The following is a 17,939-nucleotide window of genomic DNA, read 5'->3' as shown; positions in this document are numbered from 1 at the left end:
TTTGATCACTGAAGCAAACATCCTTCTTTGGTTTCTCAGATTAAAAGCAGATTCCTCTTCAGTGACTCTATATTGTCTTCCTGCCCAGTTTAAACCAAACTTGTTTGTCTTACAGGAGGCGGTGGAAACAGAAAAGGAAAGAGTAAGAAATGGAAGCAGATGCTGCAGTTCCCCCACGTCAGTTTGTGTGAAGACCTGCGACAAACCACAGGTAAATTAACGGTGTAGTTCCCCGGCGTAGCTTTGATCTCGCTTGAATTTAGAGATCTGTGGTCTTTGTGTGTTGTGCTCGTCTGAAAATGAAATGATAAAATCTGTTGTATCTATGGTGCCATGGTCATTGTTTGATCTAAACACTCTTTCAGCCACCGTGTAGTTAGTTAAACAGCAGGATAATGGGACATTTCTAAATCCTGTGACAGCCGTCTTATTGGCTGTGAGTTTGAAAATGCACCTCTGGAAACAACATCTCAAATATTTTTTGGTCAGATAAATTCACGGATTTAATTTAGGTTTTTTAGATGAGGCTTGAGGTTTGGATTATCCCCATTAACTACCATACCAAACCAGTGGTGTAGTACTCTGTGGTGTGGCTTGTCTAAATGAAAAGAAATTGACTATTTTTGAACATGCTATAAATTTGGACATTACCTTTTCAGGGGTTTGTTAGATTTTTAGACCACTGGGCTGCTTTGCAGGGAGGGAGAAACCATAGTTTTAAAGTGTAACCAAAATGAAATTACATTTTTAATCTGCTAAAGCAACATATCTGCTCTGAAAATCACTTGTCATGTGTGTCCTTTTAGAAAAAATCAGATACCAAAAGGGAGAAATTTATATTTTAAATTCTTTTATTTTATGATGGTGCCCCCTAGTTTTACATTATTTCGATTAAATACTGTTCCATCATCCGCTTACATAGCTGGAGTCCTTATTTCCATTTATCAAATCAAATCTTGCATAAAGTGATAACATGTCGCCTATCATCGGCAGAGCAGACGGTCACACTGAGCCTGATCGCATCCTGCTACACAACACAAGAGCCACAGACTCTGAACAACAACCCACATTAGCTTTTACTGATAAAGTCTTCTTCTTATCTAACTTATGAACATGAACACACGTCTTGTCCTGCAGTTTAGCTTGTTGAATGAGCCACCAAACAAACATTCACCGGAGAAAAGTGCAGCGCTAATGTCAGTTAGCAGCTAGACAGCCAATTAGCTGCTCAGCTGCAGCACATTAAACAGCATGTAAACATACCTGCAAATGTCACTTTGGACTTGTTAGATGCTGCTTTGGTTCTTACTCTTCAACACCACTGCTAACAACACACTGTGTGTCCATGACTTGTAGCTACAGAAGTTTGTTTATTTTGATTCTCGATCCGTACGGTGTAACACTGACAGCCTGCCAGCTGCTGTCAATCAAACACAGACACCAACACGCCTCTCAAACAAAAAGGAATGTTACTGATATTTTCCTTTTTTCTTCCTTTTGATAATACATAATTATCAACAATGTATTTAAAAATGTTGACTTTATGTTTGACTACAAACAGGGATGATTAAATGTGTTTTAGTTGGACTTTAAGGTTTATGTTGCAGCATACTCTGGGATGCATTGTACCTTGATTATTTTGATAATAAGGTGTTTTTTCTGAAAATGATCCACAATGACATATTCATGTAACTTTTCATAGTGTTAACAGTCAATGAAAGTGTGACGCAGTGCTCGGACATAACAGCAAAGGTAAAATATTGAAAAGTGTTTCTGACGTTGTAGATGAATGAGATTTTCAGATTCTCTATTTGCATTTTTCTTCTACTCGCCGACTAATCTATTCATGACATTATCATCGCTGGGGTGTTATCCCTGTTTACTTAGGGGCCAGTTCAACTCCACTAATAAAAAACTGAGCTTTACAATATTATAGCAATAACATGTGAATTTTATTTGAAGGTGGATTATAAGTGGCGGCAGCTGACTCCTCTTTAGTTCCAACAAGGCCTCCAGACTTCAATGTATCGCTACACAATGTACTACACAGTATGGCTCGTTATATTCCTCTGTGTTGTAGCTCATCAAAAGCTCTTATTCAATGTTCTCATTATTTCACCCAGAAAACACTGTGTTTATTGGCATCTGTAATGTAAAGAGCAACACTGTAGTAAATATCATAAATCAAGCTGTGGATGTGGATGTTGGTGGTCTTAAGGTTCAAAACACAACAAAACATCGTTTACTTAAATGGTAAAGTTACATTAGTTGGCTATTTTTGGATTACACAGATATACAGAAACATTATCTAATAATGGTGTAATATCAGTATTTATTCTTGTATTACATTTCATGATCAATGTTGATTTTTCATTTCCTCTGTGGAGCAGTGATGGCCTGTAATAGAGTACAAAAATAGATGTCCATTAATTTACATTACATCATAACCATGATCTCAGCAGTAGACTACATAATTTTAGAAACAAAACAAAAAGTAAGTCTCTTAATCTTTGGAAAACCAAAATATTTTTAATTAAGATATCTGCCAAGTTGTTGATGTTGAACATTTAGCCAAGTTTAGCCAAGAAATCTGGCCTTCCAACAAAAATATTTGGCCCTTTAACACAAGCTGAAGTTTTCCCTTTTATAGTTTACATCAAATCTCTTCATAAATCTACAGAAGATAATGTTCAAAACACAAGGCTCATGTAAATCCCGGTAGATTTGACGTTGTAACATCTTATAAACTTGAATAACAAAGGTACATGACATGATTTGACTGATCTGACCAGAACAGACTTGTGTCAATAACAGTATTTTGCTTTAACTGTAAATGAAGCAGACCACTGTTTATTGTGTGTGGATAAATGATCAATTACGTTTCTATTCTCACAGTGTAACATGGAGGATACGTTTATGTGGAGTCAAATGAGTAGTAACATACGCCAGTAATGACTAATCTGCCCTCAGATACACCCAACAACAAACTGTTTTATAAATCAATTTATTCTTGAATGAATGAAAATAAATAAACATATTAAAAACATATTAGGCTTTGTTTCCATCACACCAATATGTTGCCCCCCCCCCACAGTAAGCAATGCTGAAAAAAAACCGGGGCATGGTTGAACCTAACTGCTGATCCCTGCCATAGAGCACGTTATGGTAACCTGCTTATTATTTTTCTGTTTCACTTTTTCTTTTCAGTCATCACCCAAAGATATTCCTCAGAACCCCCAGCTGCTTTGTCAAGAGAGCGTACACAGGCTCAGTTTCACGTCTTCAACAGCAAGCTGTGACAATCTGCCCTAACTTGACACCCCTCTCCCTTCCCCAGCGTGTCTTTACTCCTTTCATACCAAGCGGATCAATTATTGAGTTCAGACAAGTCAAATGCATGAGAACACTGAACGCTTGCAGGCTAGAAAAAAAAAAAAATCTTGCTCAAGTGGTAAAACAGAGGAAACTGTGGCCGGTGCAGAAAGAGGAAGCAGACCGGTGTTTTTGCTGTTTCAAACAGCAGTACTGGTTACTTTCATTTCAACAGGTGACAGGACGAAGGCAGAGCTCAGAAATTGCGATACCAGACCAGACTGAAGATTTCAGATAGAGACGAGAGGAGATAACGAGAGCGAAAGTGCAGGGGTGAGATGTAAAAGGAAACCATTTATTGTAGCTATGGATAAAAATCAAGTCTGTGGTGTCTCTGAAGAGCTCAATCCGAACTGATAAAACTAAATTTCAAAGGAGGGATTCAAAAAATGTTATTGACAATGTGGTTTGAGGGTAAGTTAGCTACATTTCTTGAAACGTAGAAATCAGAAACTAGCGCCCATAGCATAGTAGTCGTCAAAAACTCCTCATTTAAAGGTACATTTTAATGAAAATGGGATCCTAATGAACAAAGCAATGATAAATAATAAAAAAATGTTGACTGGGTCTCTCAAATGATATCTTAAGATTTGATTTTGAATGCAAAACCGTCTCTGAAACTACAAATTGTTATATTTTTGCACTTTGGATGGAGCTTCCAGTCTTCATACTAAGCTAAGCTAACTGCCTGTTGGCTCTAGCTTTATATAGGCTATCTTGGCTCAATTGTTGAGTGTCTATGGGATCAAATAACATAATCATGATCCCATAGGCATCCAGGAATTGAGCGAAACTAAGCAAGTAAACTAAACGTAATTTTTAAAATAGCAAAACTCTTCAAGAAGGTATTGTACTCCTCTAGAAAAAAAAATTGACCTTTAAAATGACACCGATAAGGTTACAGTGTGTGTGCCATCACTGAGTCATCTCACCACAGTCAGGAAGTGAATAATATGTTTCAGAGCATTGTGAACAGTAGCAGTGTGAATGTGAGAAAATATTGATGCAAAATATTTGCAGCCACCATTTTACAGTCTGTACAGAAGCTGTATCATTTCAGATATATAGGCGGTACAATGCAGTGGTTGCTCTTTCCCTGCAGGGTATTGGACCCTTACATAAAAGTTGTTATGAGATTTAAAAAAAGCCTGTATCACTGCTTTCATTCAGCCGTTGGGTCGTTTCTATTGTCTTGAAGGAGTTACGTGCTGTTTCTGAAACTGCACTGCAAAAACAGGAAAAGAAGCCTTGATTTGTTATTTGATTTGATCATTTATTATCTCAAGTGTGATCCCTCTTGAGCTCCAGTTTGTAATTATTATTACTTACTGCTAGAAGTCATAATCAATGTTCCTCAACAGGATTACTGCATTACTGGGACTGGCTGAAGCTCAAACAGTACCAGTCCTCCTAATGGTTTCCAATAGAGCTGCAACTATTTTTTAGTCATTTTTTGGTTTCAGCTTTCAGGTTCTGTGTCATACATGAAACTGAATATCTGGATTCTTGATCAGACAAAAGACATTTGAATATGTCACCATGGTGTCTACAAAATTAAAACAGACATTTTTCACAATTGTGATAATAATCGTTAGTTGCAGCCTTAGTTTCCATCGTTTTTAATTTTGATCAGAGACACATTTATAAAGAAGACTTTCTGGAGAATATGAACCTCAATGCATGATTGGAATTAAATGCTAATAAGTTATCAAAGTTTCTAAATAACTTCATTTGATAAACATTTCATTAGACATTTAATCAACTTATTATTTCATTTCTAGCCTGAACTAATGATTACAAGTTCTGACAGTGATAACAAGGCACTTTAAACTAACAAACATATGTAATTACACTTACTTTAATAATAAAAGTGTATTTAATATAAAGAATTTATTGTGCGAGAGATTCTGAAATAAACATGTAAACACAAGTTAACAGAACATTCTCACCTCGTAAAGAATCACAGTTTAGCTTCTAATTTACCAAAACTTACCTTTGTAGAACAAGAGACTAACTTGATTTTACTTTAAATGCTGATCATTTATGTTACCAACAACGTGTAATTGTTATTTATGCCAAAGAATCTTAAGTTTTACAGTGTGGGTGCACATGACATATCATCAGACATGATATTTTTTTCTTCTTGCAGTGTTGTTTTATGGGTTTGTGTGGCTCAACAGCTGGAGCCGGGCCAAGAATGGTCAGTTTCTACCTCTGAGACTGCAGTGTAGATATCTCCTTTGATTCATCTCGCCACAGACAGGAAGTGAATAAGATGCTGCAGAGCATGTACAGCAGCGCAAAAGAAAACAAAGCACAGGAAACTTGCAGTGTTGGTTGGTGGGAAGCCAGTGAGGGATCATGACCAGAGACTCTGTTGCTTTGCTTCGGATCCTGCAGATCAGTTTGGTACTTTCCTAGAGAGACTTTAAGCCTGAGTTTATATAAATGATGTGATTGAGTGTCCCTGCAGGGGCCTGAATGGATTTTTTAAGATAAGTCAACTAAGTCTTGTCTTTCTAGAGATAACATCAGTACCAAGAATTGAGGCCAGTTTGGTATTCAACGGTCCCTAATGTAGGGTGATTTCTGATTTTTGAACAAAGAGATAGTTCTGTTTGCTCTGCTGAACTTGTGAACTACACACGACTCTTATTTTGCTCATTGTTAGTTACTATCAATTGTTTCCTTTCAACCAAACATGTCAACTGGTGTCAAGTCAACATTTTTTTAAAGTGTAAAACAATGAAAGCAGTAGCAGAACTAACAACCAGTATAACCTGTGAGTGTTTCTAAATGAGTCATGTTTATATTAAACATATTGTTGAAAGAGCGCGGTTTTACGGTAATGTTGTGAGCTGCATAAGGTTAGGACCAATGGAAAAAATGAGTGCTGTAGCTAATCAGTGTTAATCTTGTGTGTTTGTTAAACTACAAAATTAACTTGTGGTTGTCGTCTGGTTTCTCGGAATACCAGCGTCTCTTGTATTTACACTTGGGGTAAAGATAGTTTCATCTTATCCAGACATTATTCATGTTCTTTGATAATTTTTGGACAATAATTTTTGGTTTATCACCTCAAAATCATTGTATCTGGGCCTCAGATTCAAGTGTGTGAAGCAGTGAAGGTGCAGAGCTGTCAACATCGTCAGATTGCAAGAATGTTTGAGCTAGTTTGAGCTTACCGTATTGGCCAAAATATAAGATGTTACATTTGAAAAAGTGGAGGTGGTCTTATATTTGAGGACTAGACAATTGAATTTTCACAACATTAGATATTCTTTTTGAATGGAAAGAGCGCTGGTGTTGCATTATGTGTTGTTTGTAGCCTTAATGTTGCCATGTTAGCAAGTTACTTGAAGTTTATAGGTTTATATATACGTTTATTTTAGAATCAGTTGGCCATAAAAAAGTGTTTTGTAAGCTCAGTTTAACCTGCAGGAGTTTCTGAAGGCTTGTGTAACATGTTTTTCTGCCGCAGAGTAAATGAATTCATGATGATGGAAAATAAATCCAGAGCATCTTCTGACAACAATCTTTAGACAATCTAAAAATGGTAACTGCTGAAGAAAATCATTTTCCAACAGCCTGAGTGTGAGTGTGTGACCGATGTAACAGACAAATGTGGGATTTATGTTCTTAAATTGAAGCACTCTACATTTCTGAGAGAAAAGACTTCAAAGATGAGGTCTCTCATCATCATCTCTTCTTGTTGGGTTAATAGTATTCAAGTGTGAAAGTGTGTTTTATCTTCAATAACAGGTGCAGGTCAACACAGGTCATCTTATATCAGTGCTAATAGAGTACTAGTAGTTTGTCATTGTAACCTACAACTACGTACTGTAGCAAATGTCATGATTAGATCAGAAAATTACTGAGTATTGTCAAGTATACTAAAGTAATATCTCAATGTGAGCTAAATGGGACATTTTTTCTGTAGAAAAGTTTTAGAATTTGACTTGAACTAATTCTGATCTTTTCATGTAAAAAAGTTTCACTACAAGCCCAAAAAAAAATTTTTGTGGGCTTGTTTTTCATGGTTGGGCCCCTTTCCCCCAATGAGGAGACATATGCTGCAGCACTACTGCACGTCGTGTTATATTTTACTAGGTTTATGGGTTAAAGAGCAGGTGGAACCTAATTTTCTCTGCTTAGGCGTCATCATCAATACAACCAGACGTTACAGACCAGTAATAGTGCTGCTGTACTGTCTTATGTCTTATGTAAAATAAAAATTAAGGCATTTAGATGTACAAGAAGAGAGATAGATTTTGCCATATAAGCAAAGAAAAATGGCCCCATATAAGCAGATGTAGGTTTTCCTTCAGCTCTTCACAAACTGGTCTCTATTGTGTTCAACTCTAACCTCATGTTAAGTTGTTTACTGTGAATGGGGTTTTGCGTAAGTTTCAACTGTAACCATTATGTTGTTTTTCATGCCAAAACATAAATCATTATTTTTACATTAATAAAAGAAATGGTTTTCCCAGTTTGATGTTGGAAGACCTTGACCTCGATCCCCATCCAGCACCTTTGGGATGAACTGTGAGCCAGACCTTATAACCCATCAGTGATTGAGTGTGTTTGTTCTGTTGTAAACTGATTGAGTGGTTTGACCTTTCCTGAATGTTAACTATAGCAACATGTGATGTCAATGTGATGTGAAATATTACCTCTATCAAGATGTTTGGCAGAGTTCCCATCCATTGGCTGTGTGTTTGTGTATGGAGGCACTGTCACTGTACACAACTTGTTTGTCGTATACATCCATGCATGGCACACAGGCCGGGCAGAGTAAACACACAGGCTGCATTGTTATAAAGACATCCATTTAACCACCCATGATAACATGCATACCGCCTTGAAGCACAGAGTGGCGACAGCAGGACTGTTAAATAAAACTCAGGAGGAAGGATGGAGCCCCGAGGATGGAGTTATATATAGTGTATGTTTGTTATGGTTTTTTACACCAATTAGTTGCGGGAAATAAGGTTTAAGGACATGAATTATGAGCCGATTTCCCCCTTTTACACTGCAGGAAATTTCCCAGTAACAAAAGAACTGTTTTGCTAAACTCATGACATTTAACACGCTAAACTAAGACGGTGAACATAGTGAACATTACACCTGCTGATCATCTATATGAGTTAGCACGCTGATGTGAGCTCCAGTACAGCCTCACAGAGCTGCTGGCATGGCTGTCGTCTGTAGTCTTGTTACTACCTAAAAAGCAAAAGTGGAAAGTAACTACATGAATTACTCAATATTGTACTTAAGTATGGCATTACGTCCCTTTGGTGGACTAGGGGAAATGGGGACAGTAACACGATAATCGAAATTTAAAGAGTCAAAGTAGAGGAATGGAAGAAAGCACAATTCATTTTAACTATTTACAATATTTACAAGTCCACAAATGTTCTCAAAACATGGCAGAGGACAGGAGAAAGTGGTTGTGTCGAAGTAAAATACATTATCATCACCGCTGAAAATAAAAACCCAATTAAAAGACCTAACTTGCTTATCAGAGTGACTTCAACAAAAACCATTACAGTTGGGGCACCAACCAATAAACCCAGTGTATCTAACAAAAGTTACCTATGTGAGTGAAAGTGCACAGGGTACCCCAAGTTTTATTTAAAAGGGTACCAACAGCTCGTACACAGGTTCCTTTAGATTTAAATCCACCAATACGTTGTTATACAGACATCCACGGGTGGAAGCCGGCACCTGGAGAAAGAACAGGGGCAGGAGAGAGATAGAAACAGCTGAATGGAACGCAGTCAATGATTTTGAGGTATTTAGAGTCTTCATGTTGTACGTTACTCACTTCATACCTCTAGTCAACTACATTTTGAGTCATGCCAGCAATACAGCTCCAGGGATGTAATGTCGGTCGGTCTATTGGTCCATCGCTTTGGTCCTGAATGAAACATCTCTATAACTGGTTGTTGCAGCAACCAGGTTTCATTCAGTCCACCTCAGCTCCACCTCTTTGCCCATTTTGGATTAGCCAGGAGTTAGGTGGAGCCAGGCACTGCCAAGATGGCGACAGCCAGAGCTGCCCACTTTGAACTTAAAGAGTGCTCTTCAAAAACCAGTGGGTCACGGTGGCTACACCCATATTTTTTACAGTCTATGGTGCTAACACGCTAAACTAAGATGGTAACCATGGTAAACATTATACCTTCTAAACATTAGCATTCTAGCATTTATCTCAAAGCACTTCTGTGCCTTAATAGAGCCTCACACAGCTGCTAGTACGACTACAAGAACATAGCACTTTCTTAATTGGAATCTTTTTTATGATTAAACATAATCCAGACAGCAAATACACTTCCTTCAAAACACAGGTAGATTAAATCGTTATTATAAAATAAAAGACTGGGAAAACAGGAATTTGCTGACCTTGTGGGGCATCTTATGAAGTTGTCTCACATGCTGGATCTCCTCCAGACTGCTACCACATATCTACAACATCATTCAGACTGTCAGCATGGACTGGTTGTCACTAGCTTCGTTGTCAGGGCTGGGGATGGGAACTTCTTGTAATGTAATTATCATTCAAACAAAGTTATGTAGCTAACTTATGAAACAGTCTTAAAAAAAAGAGAAAATGAGAGTGATGAGGAAAAGATCAAGCAAGAGACACAAAACTTAATGTTATTTGATTAATGCAGTTACATATGAGGTAAAAATAACCATAAAAACATAGCCGATACTGGTTCCTTTCCCAGTTGCCTTGTTTTCCTCATTTTCACGGCTCTTCTGATGTGGCAAAAACACAAATAAAGAGTGTGAAGGTATTTTTCCATCCTGATTAAGTTCTTGATTTGTACTCCTGGACTGGGACTGATGCTAAAATATTCTGCATGTAAAACTAGGTTGGCGCTAACATGATCAACAGCAGACCTTTTTTTATTGCTTCAGGAAACCATCACAACAGAGCTGCTTCTTTCCTGAAAGGTGTGATGCAAATAAGCTTTGATTTGAATGAGTGCAGTCAAACATGCTGTCTCACTGTGTGACTCTCAGAAGCAGGAAGTTCACCATGTAGCTGCACAAAACCACATATGATTTTAAAAGCTGGCAGAGGAGAAAGAAACACTGATAAATGTGATGAAAAGGAAAGTAAAATGTGAGGAGAAAGTGTGAGAGTGAAAAAGGAAGACATATATATCGATAAGGTATACAATAGGAAGAGCTCTTTAATTATTGAGGTCTGAAAATCTTTTGACTGTTAAGAGTTTTTATGAAACCAGAAGAAAGACGTGAGTGGGAGGCAGTCTTGAGAAAGACATTCAGGAAACTGTCAACTTCCTGGTTTGTCAGAAACATGTTGATCTCTCTTCTCTCTGATTCTCTTCTCTTTTATTTTATTTTCTTCTCTTCTGTCTCCTCTACTGACATCTGCTGTACTACATCACACATGCAACATATCTGTCTTGCACAACAATGCATTCTTGCTGTTTTTTCTTCATTGTTCTCTACATACAGTATCTCTACAATACAGTCATGCAGTGATCAAAACTTCTCAACTTCTCAAATTGCTGCATTTCTTGGTGCATTACCGCCACCTCTAGATCATTGGTGTGTGAAAGCTAGTTAGCGATTAGCTCGACCAAAACTTAATGCATCAACATGTTTTTTTGTACTTTGTTTTGTGCAGATTAACCACTGAGATATAATGTGATAAACTATTTTTACTTTTTAGGTGTTGGCAGTTGGATTTCATTACTTTGTGGACAGATCCAGGCCAGCTTTTTTCCCCTGTTCCAGCCTTTATGCTAAGCTAAGCTAACTGTCTGATGGCTGTAGCTTCAGACCTCTAGATCATTGGACAAGTGTGAAAGCTAGTTAACGATTAGCTTGACCAAACTCCTTCAACGCATCAACACATTTTTTTTTTATATTTTGTTTTTTGCAGATTAACCACTGAGATATAATGTGTTAAATTAGTTTTACTTTTTAGATGTTGGCAGGTGGATTTCATCACTTTGTGGACAGATCCAGGCTAGCTGTTTTCCCCTGTTTCCAGTCTTTATGCTAAGCTAAGCTAAGTGTCTGAAATCTGTAGCTTCAGACAGATAGCTTAGCTTACTAATTTACTAACTTTTCATACAACTATCACATAGAAATTGCTGCATTTCTTGTTGCATTACCGCCACCTCTAGATCATTGGACAAGTGTGAAAGCTAGTTAGCGACTAGCTTGACCAAACATCTGTAACGCATCAACATGTTTTTTTTATACTTTGGTTTTTGCAGATTAACCGCTGAGATATAATGTGATAAACTAGTTTTTTACTTTTTAGATGTTGGCAGGTGGATTTCGTTACTTTGTGGACAGGTCCAGGCTAGCTGTTTTCTCGTTTCCAGTCTTTATGCTAAGCTAAGCTAACTGTCTGTAGCTTCATATTAAACACACAGATAAGACAGTGGCATTGACCTTCTCATCTAACTCAAGCAAAGCAAATAATTATCAAACTGTTTCTTTAAGAGCAGAGCAGAGGCTTGTCGATTTTAGCAATTTTTAATCTTCGATTTTTAAATTCTTGCTTCTCAAATGCAAAGATTTGCTGCTTTTCTCTGTTTTACATAATTGTAAACTGAAGATGTCACCTAATTACAACAGGCATTTTTCACTTTTATCTGACATTTTATAAGACCAAGCGATTAATTCATTAATTGAGAAAATAATCTACAAATGTATCCATAATATCCATATCCAAAATTAATCATTAGTGGCAACCCTAATTAAATCAGCATGACATATTTCTTGACAAAGCCTTTAATAAATGGTTGAGTCCTTTTGTAAAGTTGCTTACTTCTGTCCACTTCCCTTGAAGTCCTTGATTCGGTTCCAAACCTGTGGCATCATGAGGCCTGACAGAGGACTGTGTAGGTTCTCTGTTTGATGATGTACAGCATGTTCCTTTCATGTATATCATATCTCCAGTGATCTATTGAGAAGCTCCACTCATCCAAAACCTCATAATGAAACCTTCCTAGAAATGGGGAATGTTAGATTTTGCGCATGAGCAGCCAGTGTGGGATCGACCAAGTATCTTCATGAACTATAATGAAGTTAATTTTCGGCATTTTTTGGAGAGCAGAATAGTGATTTTGGAATTCATGTAAACAGGCAGTGTAGCCTTTTAATCAGAAAAGTTAATTAGAGTCACGTTACTCTTGAATCCTTCCTCCCTTTTCAGCTGTCTTCCGTCTTCCCTCTTTTTTTTTTTTTTTTTTTCCTTCTGAGGTTTCTTCATTGTTCAATTTTACCCTCGGCTCTGCTTTAGTTCACGTTGTTCTGCTCTGTTCACTTTGGAGCAGGAAGTGTGTTACAGCAGAGCGGACAGAGAAAAGAGATCATTAGAGTAGAGGAGGAGAGGAGAACAAAAGAGGACGTCGCAGCGTGGCAGAGCGAAAACAAGAGGAGAGAGAAGTAGAGCAGAAAGAATCAAAAGTGGGATAAAACAGAACAGAATATGACAGAACAAAGCATCAGTTACTATCAGTCACCGTGTTATAAATGACCCAGCAAACACTCAGCAGTGACACTGAAGGATTATTGAGTCATCTGATTGTTATTTTCTCGATTGATTGTTTCACATGATTTGGGTATGGACGATGTGAAGACGTTCAAATGATCTTGTAATTTTAACTCCGCATAATGTTAACGGTAAGATCTCTGCAGAGTTGCCAGGTTTGTGTGTTTTCTGCAACAAGTGGGTCATTCTGATATCTGACTGATGATCTGGCGACCCTCAACTTTAAACTGTGTTACGTATTGTCGACTAGCTGCAGTTTGACAGTAGTAGAGTCTGTAATAAACAGCAGTAAATCTGCAACTGTTTGTATTTGTAGTCTAAACATTTCAAACGTCACAGACTGTCTTCACTGGACAAAACTAACACCAGTTGATATTATAAGTGAATTTCAGGTGTTATTTATTCAATCTTACGAGTTAAATGTGTTTCCTGAGAGCCTTTCTACAGCGCTCTTAAATTTCTACACCCGTTTTCCAGAAAGGACGGTTCCACGAGGAGGTTCACTGAAGCCCAAATGAACATTGAAACATGTTTTTCTTGCTGTAATCATTCCTCCTGTTCATACTGACCATTAGAAGATCCCTTCATAATGACCTTACAATCCACAGTCAGAAGTCAAAGTTTATCCTCCAAATGAGTCAAATCAAGTAGATATCTTTCAACGTTACAGTCTTTTTAGTGCCAAAGTCCCTCTTTTTGTTACTATACTTCCACCGCAGCTCAACAGGGAAACACTGTTCATATGGATGCCTGACTGTTGTTTTAAGACACACTTGAAAAATTGTGAACCCGTCCTTTAAGAGCGTCTTAAACATCAGCTGTCTGTGGCGGGGAAGATGACGCTGAATACATTTTAAAGTAAGTTTGCATATGTGACTGTCTGTAAGCGGTGCTTTATATTGAAAATACAGGTGTCACAAAGTGTAAATGTTGTAAACGACACAAATAAATGTCTATTCAGTATGAAAACAAGGGTTCATGTGCAGTAAATAACCTACAGTTTTTATGTTTTTTATAATAATGTCATTTTCGTGGGTGGAAGCCGGTTTAGAGCCACAAGTGACGTTTTTAAATGTCTCTTTTTGTCTGAGTCCAACGGTCCAAAATCCAAAATCATGTATGACACAAAAAAGCTTAAAATCTTCACATCTGAAAAGCTGAAACCAGCAAATATTTGGCATATTTCCTTAAAAAATTACTAAAACGATCATTTGATTGTCAAAATAGTTGCCGATTAATTTTCCGTCCGTCGACTAAACGAGTAATTATATTACTGGTTTCAGGTTATAATTATTAAACCTGAAACCATTAGAGACACTCAAGGTTCCAGGTTACATTATGGGAAATGTGGGATGCAGCTTTTTTGGAGCTTGACCCGTACTAGATAATAAAAGTTGGCATCTGCTTTATAGAAATATAATATTAAAATACCACTTTTATCAGTTAGAGGATCTCACCTGCCGTCTGCTGTTTTAGTACTTTTAAAAGTTTTATCATGTTAAATAAGAAACCGTTTGCTGATTAAAGCTTGTAAATCAAGCACTTCATATGTAAAAAGCTTTTGGTCACACTAAGTGAGATAAGTTAGTTAACTACAGGGATTTGTTCGATTATAATCGCATTCTTGTTCTGATGAGTTTTTGTCGTCTTTTTAGAGTTTGTGCTTATCTCGAATCATCGCCGTTGTTGGCGTGTGAAGCTCTTGGAGATTTTGCAGGTGATGTTGTTTTATACAGATAAAAACAGCTTGATTTGACCTTTTCTTTCTCCTCTCTCAGCGACCTCACTGACCTGCCTGTCTCGTCCTTCCTGAATCACATTTGTTTGTGCGTGAAACTTCCTGAGTCGCTTTGCATCCACGAGTCACAGATGCAAATCAGCATTTCCTTGGTGTTGGTTTTATTATGTGCTGCAGCACAGCTGGACAGATGAACTCAAACAACCTCAAACAACGGATCAACGAGTCCTCCAAATTAAATGAGAAAGTATGTTGCTTGTTCTGTAGAGTGTCGTTTCTCAATGGGGGGTCCGCAGACTCCTAGTGATCCATGGTGTAATTGCAAGGGGTCCGTGAAATAATAAAATATATATTTTAAAAAGATCCTATGGCCTTTACAGACATACTGCATTTCCTCAAATAGTGTCCTTTATTTACCTCAACTGCAGAGGGTAACAGGCCTTTATTTCTAATTCTTCTTCTATTAAAGTATTAATGGTCATATATCAGACAACTGTTTCAGACACCAGTCAAACAGACTCTGGTCCACTGGTCTCAGGACTGCAAGGGGTCCAGTACCCAAATAAGGTTGAGAACCACTGCTCTAGAGCGACACATCGAATGAACAGTTCATCTAGACGGTAGTGAGGTGTGACATCACCTGTTGGTTTGCACTGGAGCTGGTTTAATAGTCGGCGCCGCCTTCTCTGTTTGGGTTTGGTCTCTGGAAACACGTCCAACGCCAAATACTTAAGCTACATCGTGCTAACAGGGCAGGTATCATAATCAAATAACATGAAACAAAATATTGAGACAATAGTCCAACTCTATGCGAGGAGAGAATTTGCATCTCTATAACAATGTCACATGACTTCCTCCTTTGCTCCACTTAAATGCAAAAACACAAAACTTTTTGTTACTACACTTCCACCGCAGCTCAACAGGGAAACGCAAAGAGGGAATTTGATGCTAAAGAGACTGTAAATGTGTCAGATATCCACTTGATATGACTAACTCAGACTGATGAAGCCTCATATAAGCTTCACATCTACTTTTAAATGACTGTGTGGACAAACTGTGGATTTTATCCTCCATCACTTACATTAAAAAGCACATTTAAAGGATCTTTTAACATCCAGTATGAACAGGAGGAATGATTACAGCGAGGAAAACCTCTTTCACTGTTACTATGGACACCTGACTGTTGTTGAACACACTTGAAAAACTTGTCCTTTAACGAGGTTCAGTTATTTGGACTTTTATTCTTATGTTTTGATGGCAACCTGCTTGTGAAACTAACCACTATTCTAAATCCTTCATTTCTTCTGAAATTCAACTACTAAATGCTCCATTTTTATCCTTTTTGTGTGCTGTATATTTTAATACAGTGTTTATTTGTCTGTATGTTATTGTGTTGTGTGTACAATGATCTGCTCCAAACAAATTGTCCCTAGTAGGATTAATAAAGTTGTTTTAAACTCCTAAATAAATGGAAATAGATGTAGCACTTTTTAAATCAGTGTTACAGTGTGCTTCACAAAAACAAAATGAAATAGTGGTAAAATGATTGGTACAATACAAAGTAGAAGTAAAAGATGTGGCGCATAAAAAACAATTCATACAGAAATGTTTTTAGTAGAGATTTAAAGAAAGTGGCTGAATTTCAAGAGGAAACCTGATCAAGAGTCTGGGGGTAAAACTAAAAAACAAAGTCCTGCAGATGAGACTGCAGCTTTATGCAAATATGATCAGTGAGTGGGTGTTCACACCGGCAGCCGTGTGTGTGCTGATATTTGATTATTAAATGTTTCAGCGTCATTCACTGTAATTTTCTGTTGAAGGCTTCACAGTCCTGCATCGTCCCGGCACCCAGCGGCCTTTGATAAGTCTGTGGATTGTCCCTTTAGTAAACTACATATTCCACCTGCTCATTAGACTGTTGCATCATGCATTTGAGAATTTTAATTATGGTAAATAAGGTTAGAAACATGTTACTGGCAGGTCATGATTCATGTCTGATGCCACTTCTGCTCTGCAGGAAGTTAACGTAGACGTGACGTAACATGAACCCGGCGTCACAGGTTCTGCTTTTATTTGTTTTCCACTGAAGTGACGGAGGTACTTCCAGGCTCCTGATACTGTTGCCAAATCACAACAATGACAACATTGTCTGATCAATAGTCCAAAATCCAAAGATATTCAGTTTACTGTCATGTTTGACATTTGAGAAACTGCAACAAATACATATTTGGCATTTTTGCTTATTCGTTTCTGTCGATCAAATAAAAATAATAATTGACTAATTGTTGCAGCTTTACCGGCATTAAACCTGAAAAAATTAAAGAGACGCTCCAAGTTCCAGATGCATTATGGGAAATGTAGGATGCAGTGGGTTTTTTTTTTCTTTCTGTGATTTTAAGTCTGAATATTTCAGCGTCTGTTGCTTCAACTTCGACTGCTCGTTATTTTTAATTTGTCTCTCAAAAGTCCCCCAACTTTATAGAAAAGTAATATTAAATACCACTTCTATCAGTTACAGGATTTCACCTCCAGCTTCAGTAATTTTAGACATTTTAACAGGTTAAAAAGAAAACATTTGCTGGCTAAAGCTTGCACATTTTCAGTTTTTGTTGACTTAACGTTTGTTATTGAGGTCGTAGTGGGTGGTGGTTTTGTACTAGTGTGTGTTATATTTAATATAATTAATATTTTGTTCACCGCATTAACTTTCCGCCTCTACTGCAGGGGTCACGGGTCGGTTTGGACAGTGGAAACGTGTTTCTTTATGCTTTGTTAATTTCTTTTAATTTAATTAAGAATAGAAATGATTTACGACACTGTTTAGTTTTGTACCTGAGGGCAGATGTCATGATGAGATGACTTAAGTTACAGCTTATTTTAATACTCATTTGCCTAAAAATGAGTCATACGTGAATATATGCTGTGTTGAGACTTATTTGGTTATCTACACATGATAAACAACTGCAGCTTTATTTATGGTTGATTAAATAATTCTGTTGTCTCTACTGGTTCTCTACACTTTCATACTTATGGCCTGTGTGATCATGACAAAGGGATTAAAAATCGCTTTCTATGTGGTATTAAAAAGGTCTTTAAAAGACTTTGTGAACAGTTCAGAAACGCTGGATGGAGACATGAACTGATTCATGTTTTATTTTGAAACTTTTAATGGACTGTATGAAAATTACTGGGCTGGTGGGTGAGTTTGAACCCTACGTTTCACTTTGTAAAAGGGTTATTTCTGTTTTTGTCATTGTGTACCCCAATTATCTTTTATTA

The 17,939-nt window shown here is 37.3% G+C and overlaps 1 protein-coding gene across 1 annotated transcript in view; it reads left to right on the top strand.

Annotated features, from left to right (window-relative positions):
* The window catches only part of grk6 (G protein-coupled receptor kinase 6), a 74,736-nt gene that overhangs the window by 15,591 nt on the left and 41,206 nt on the right, over positions 1-17,939 (top strand). The window contains exon 2 of the mRNA XM_044370290.1: positions 116-211. Coding sequence (XP_044226225.1) covers positions 116-211 — 96 coding nt within the window. The remainder of the gene's footprint in view (positions 1-115; positions 212-17,939) is intronic.

This window comes from Thunnus albacares, chromosome 13 (genome assembly GCF_914725855.1).
Source record: "Thunnus albacares chromosome 13, fThuAlb1.1, whole genome shotgun sequence".
NCBI classification, from domain to species: Eukaryota; Metazoa; Chordata; class Actinopteri; order Scombriformes; family Scombridae; genus Thunnus; species Thunnus albacares.
The sequence above is the reverse complement of the archived record's forward strand: the minus strand, read 5'-3'. Positions and strand labels throughout refer to the sequence as shown.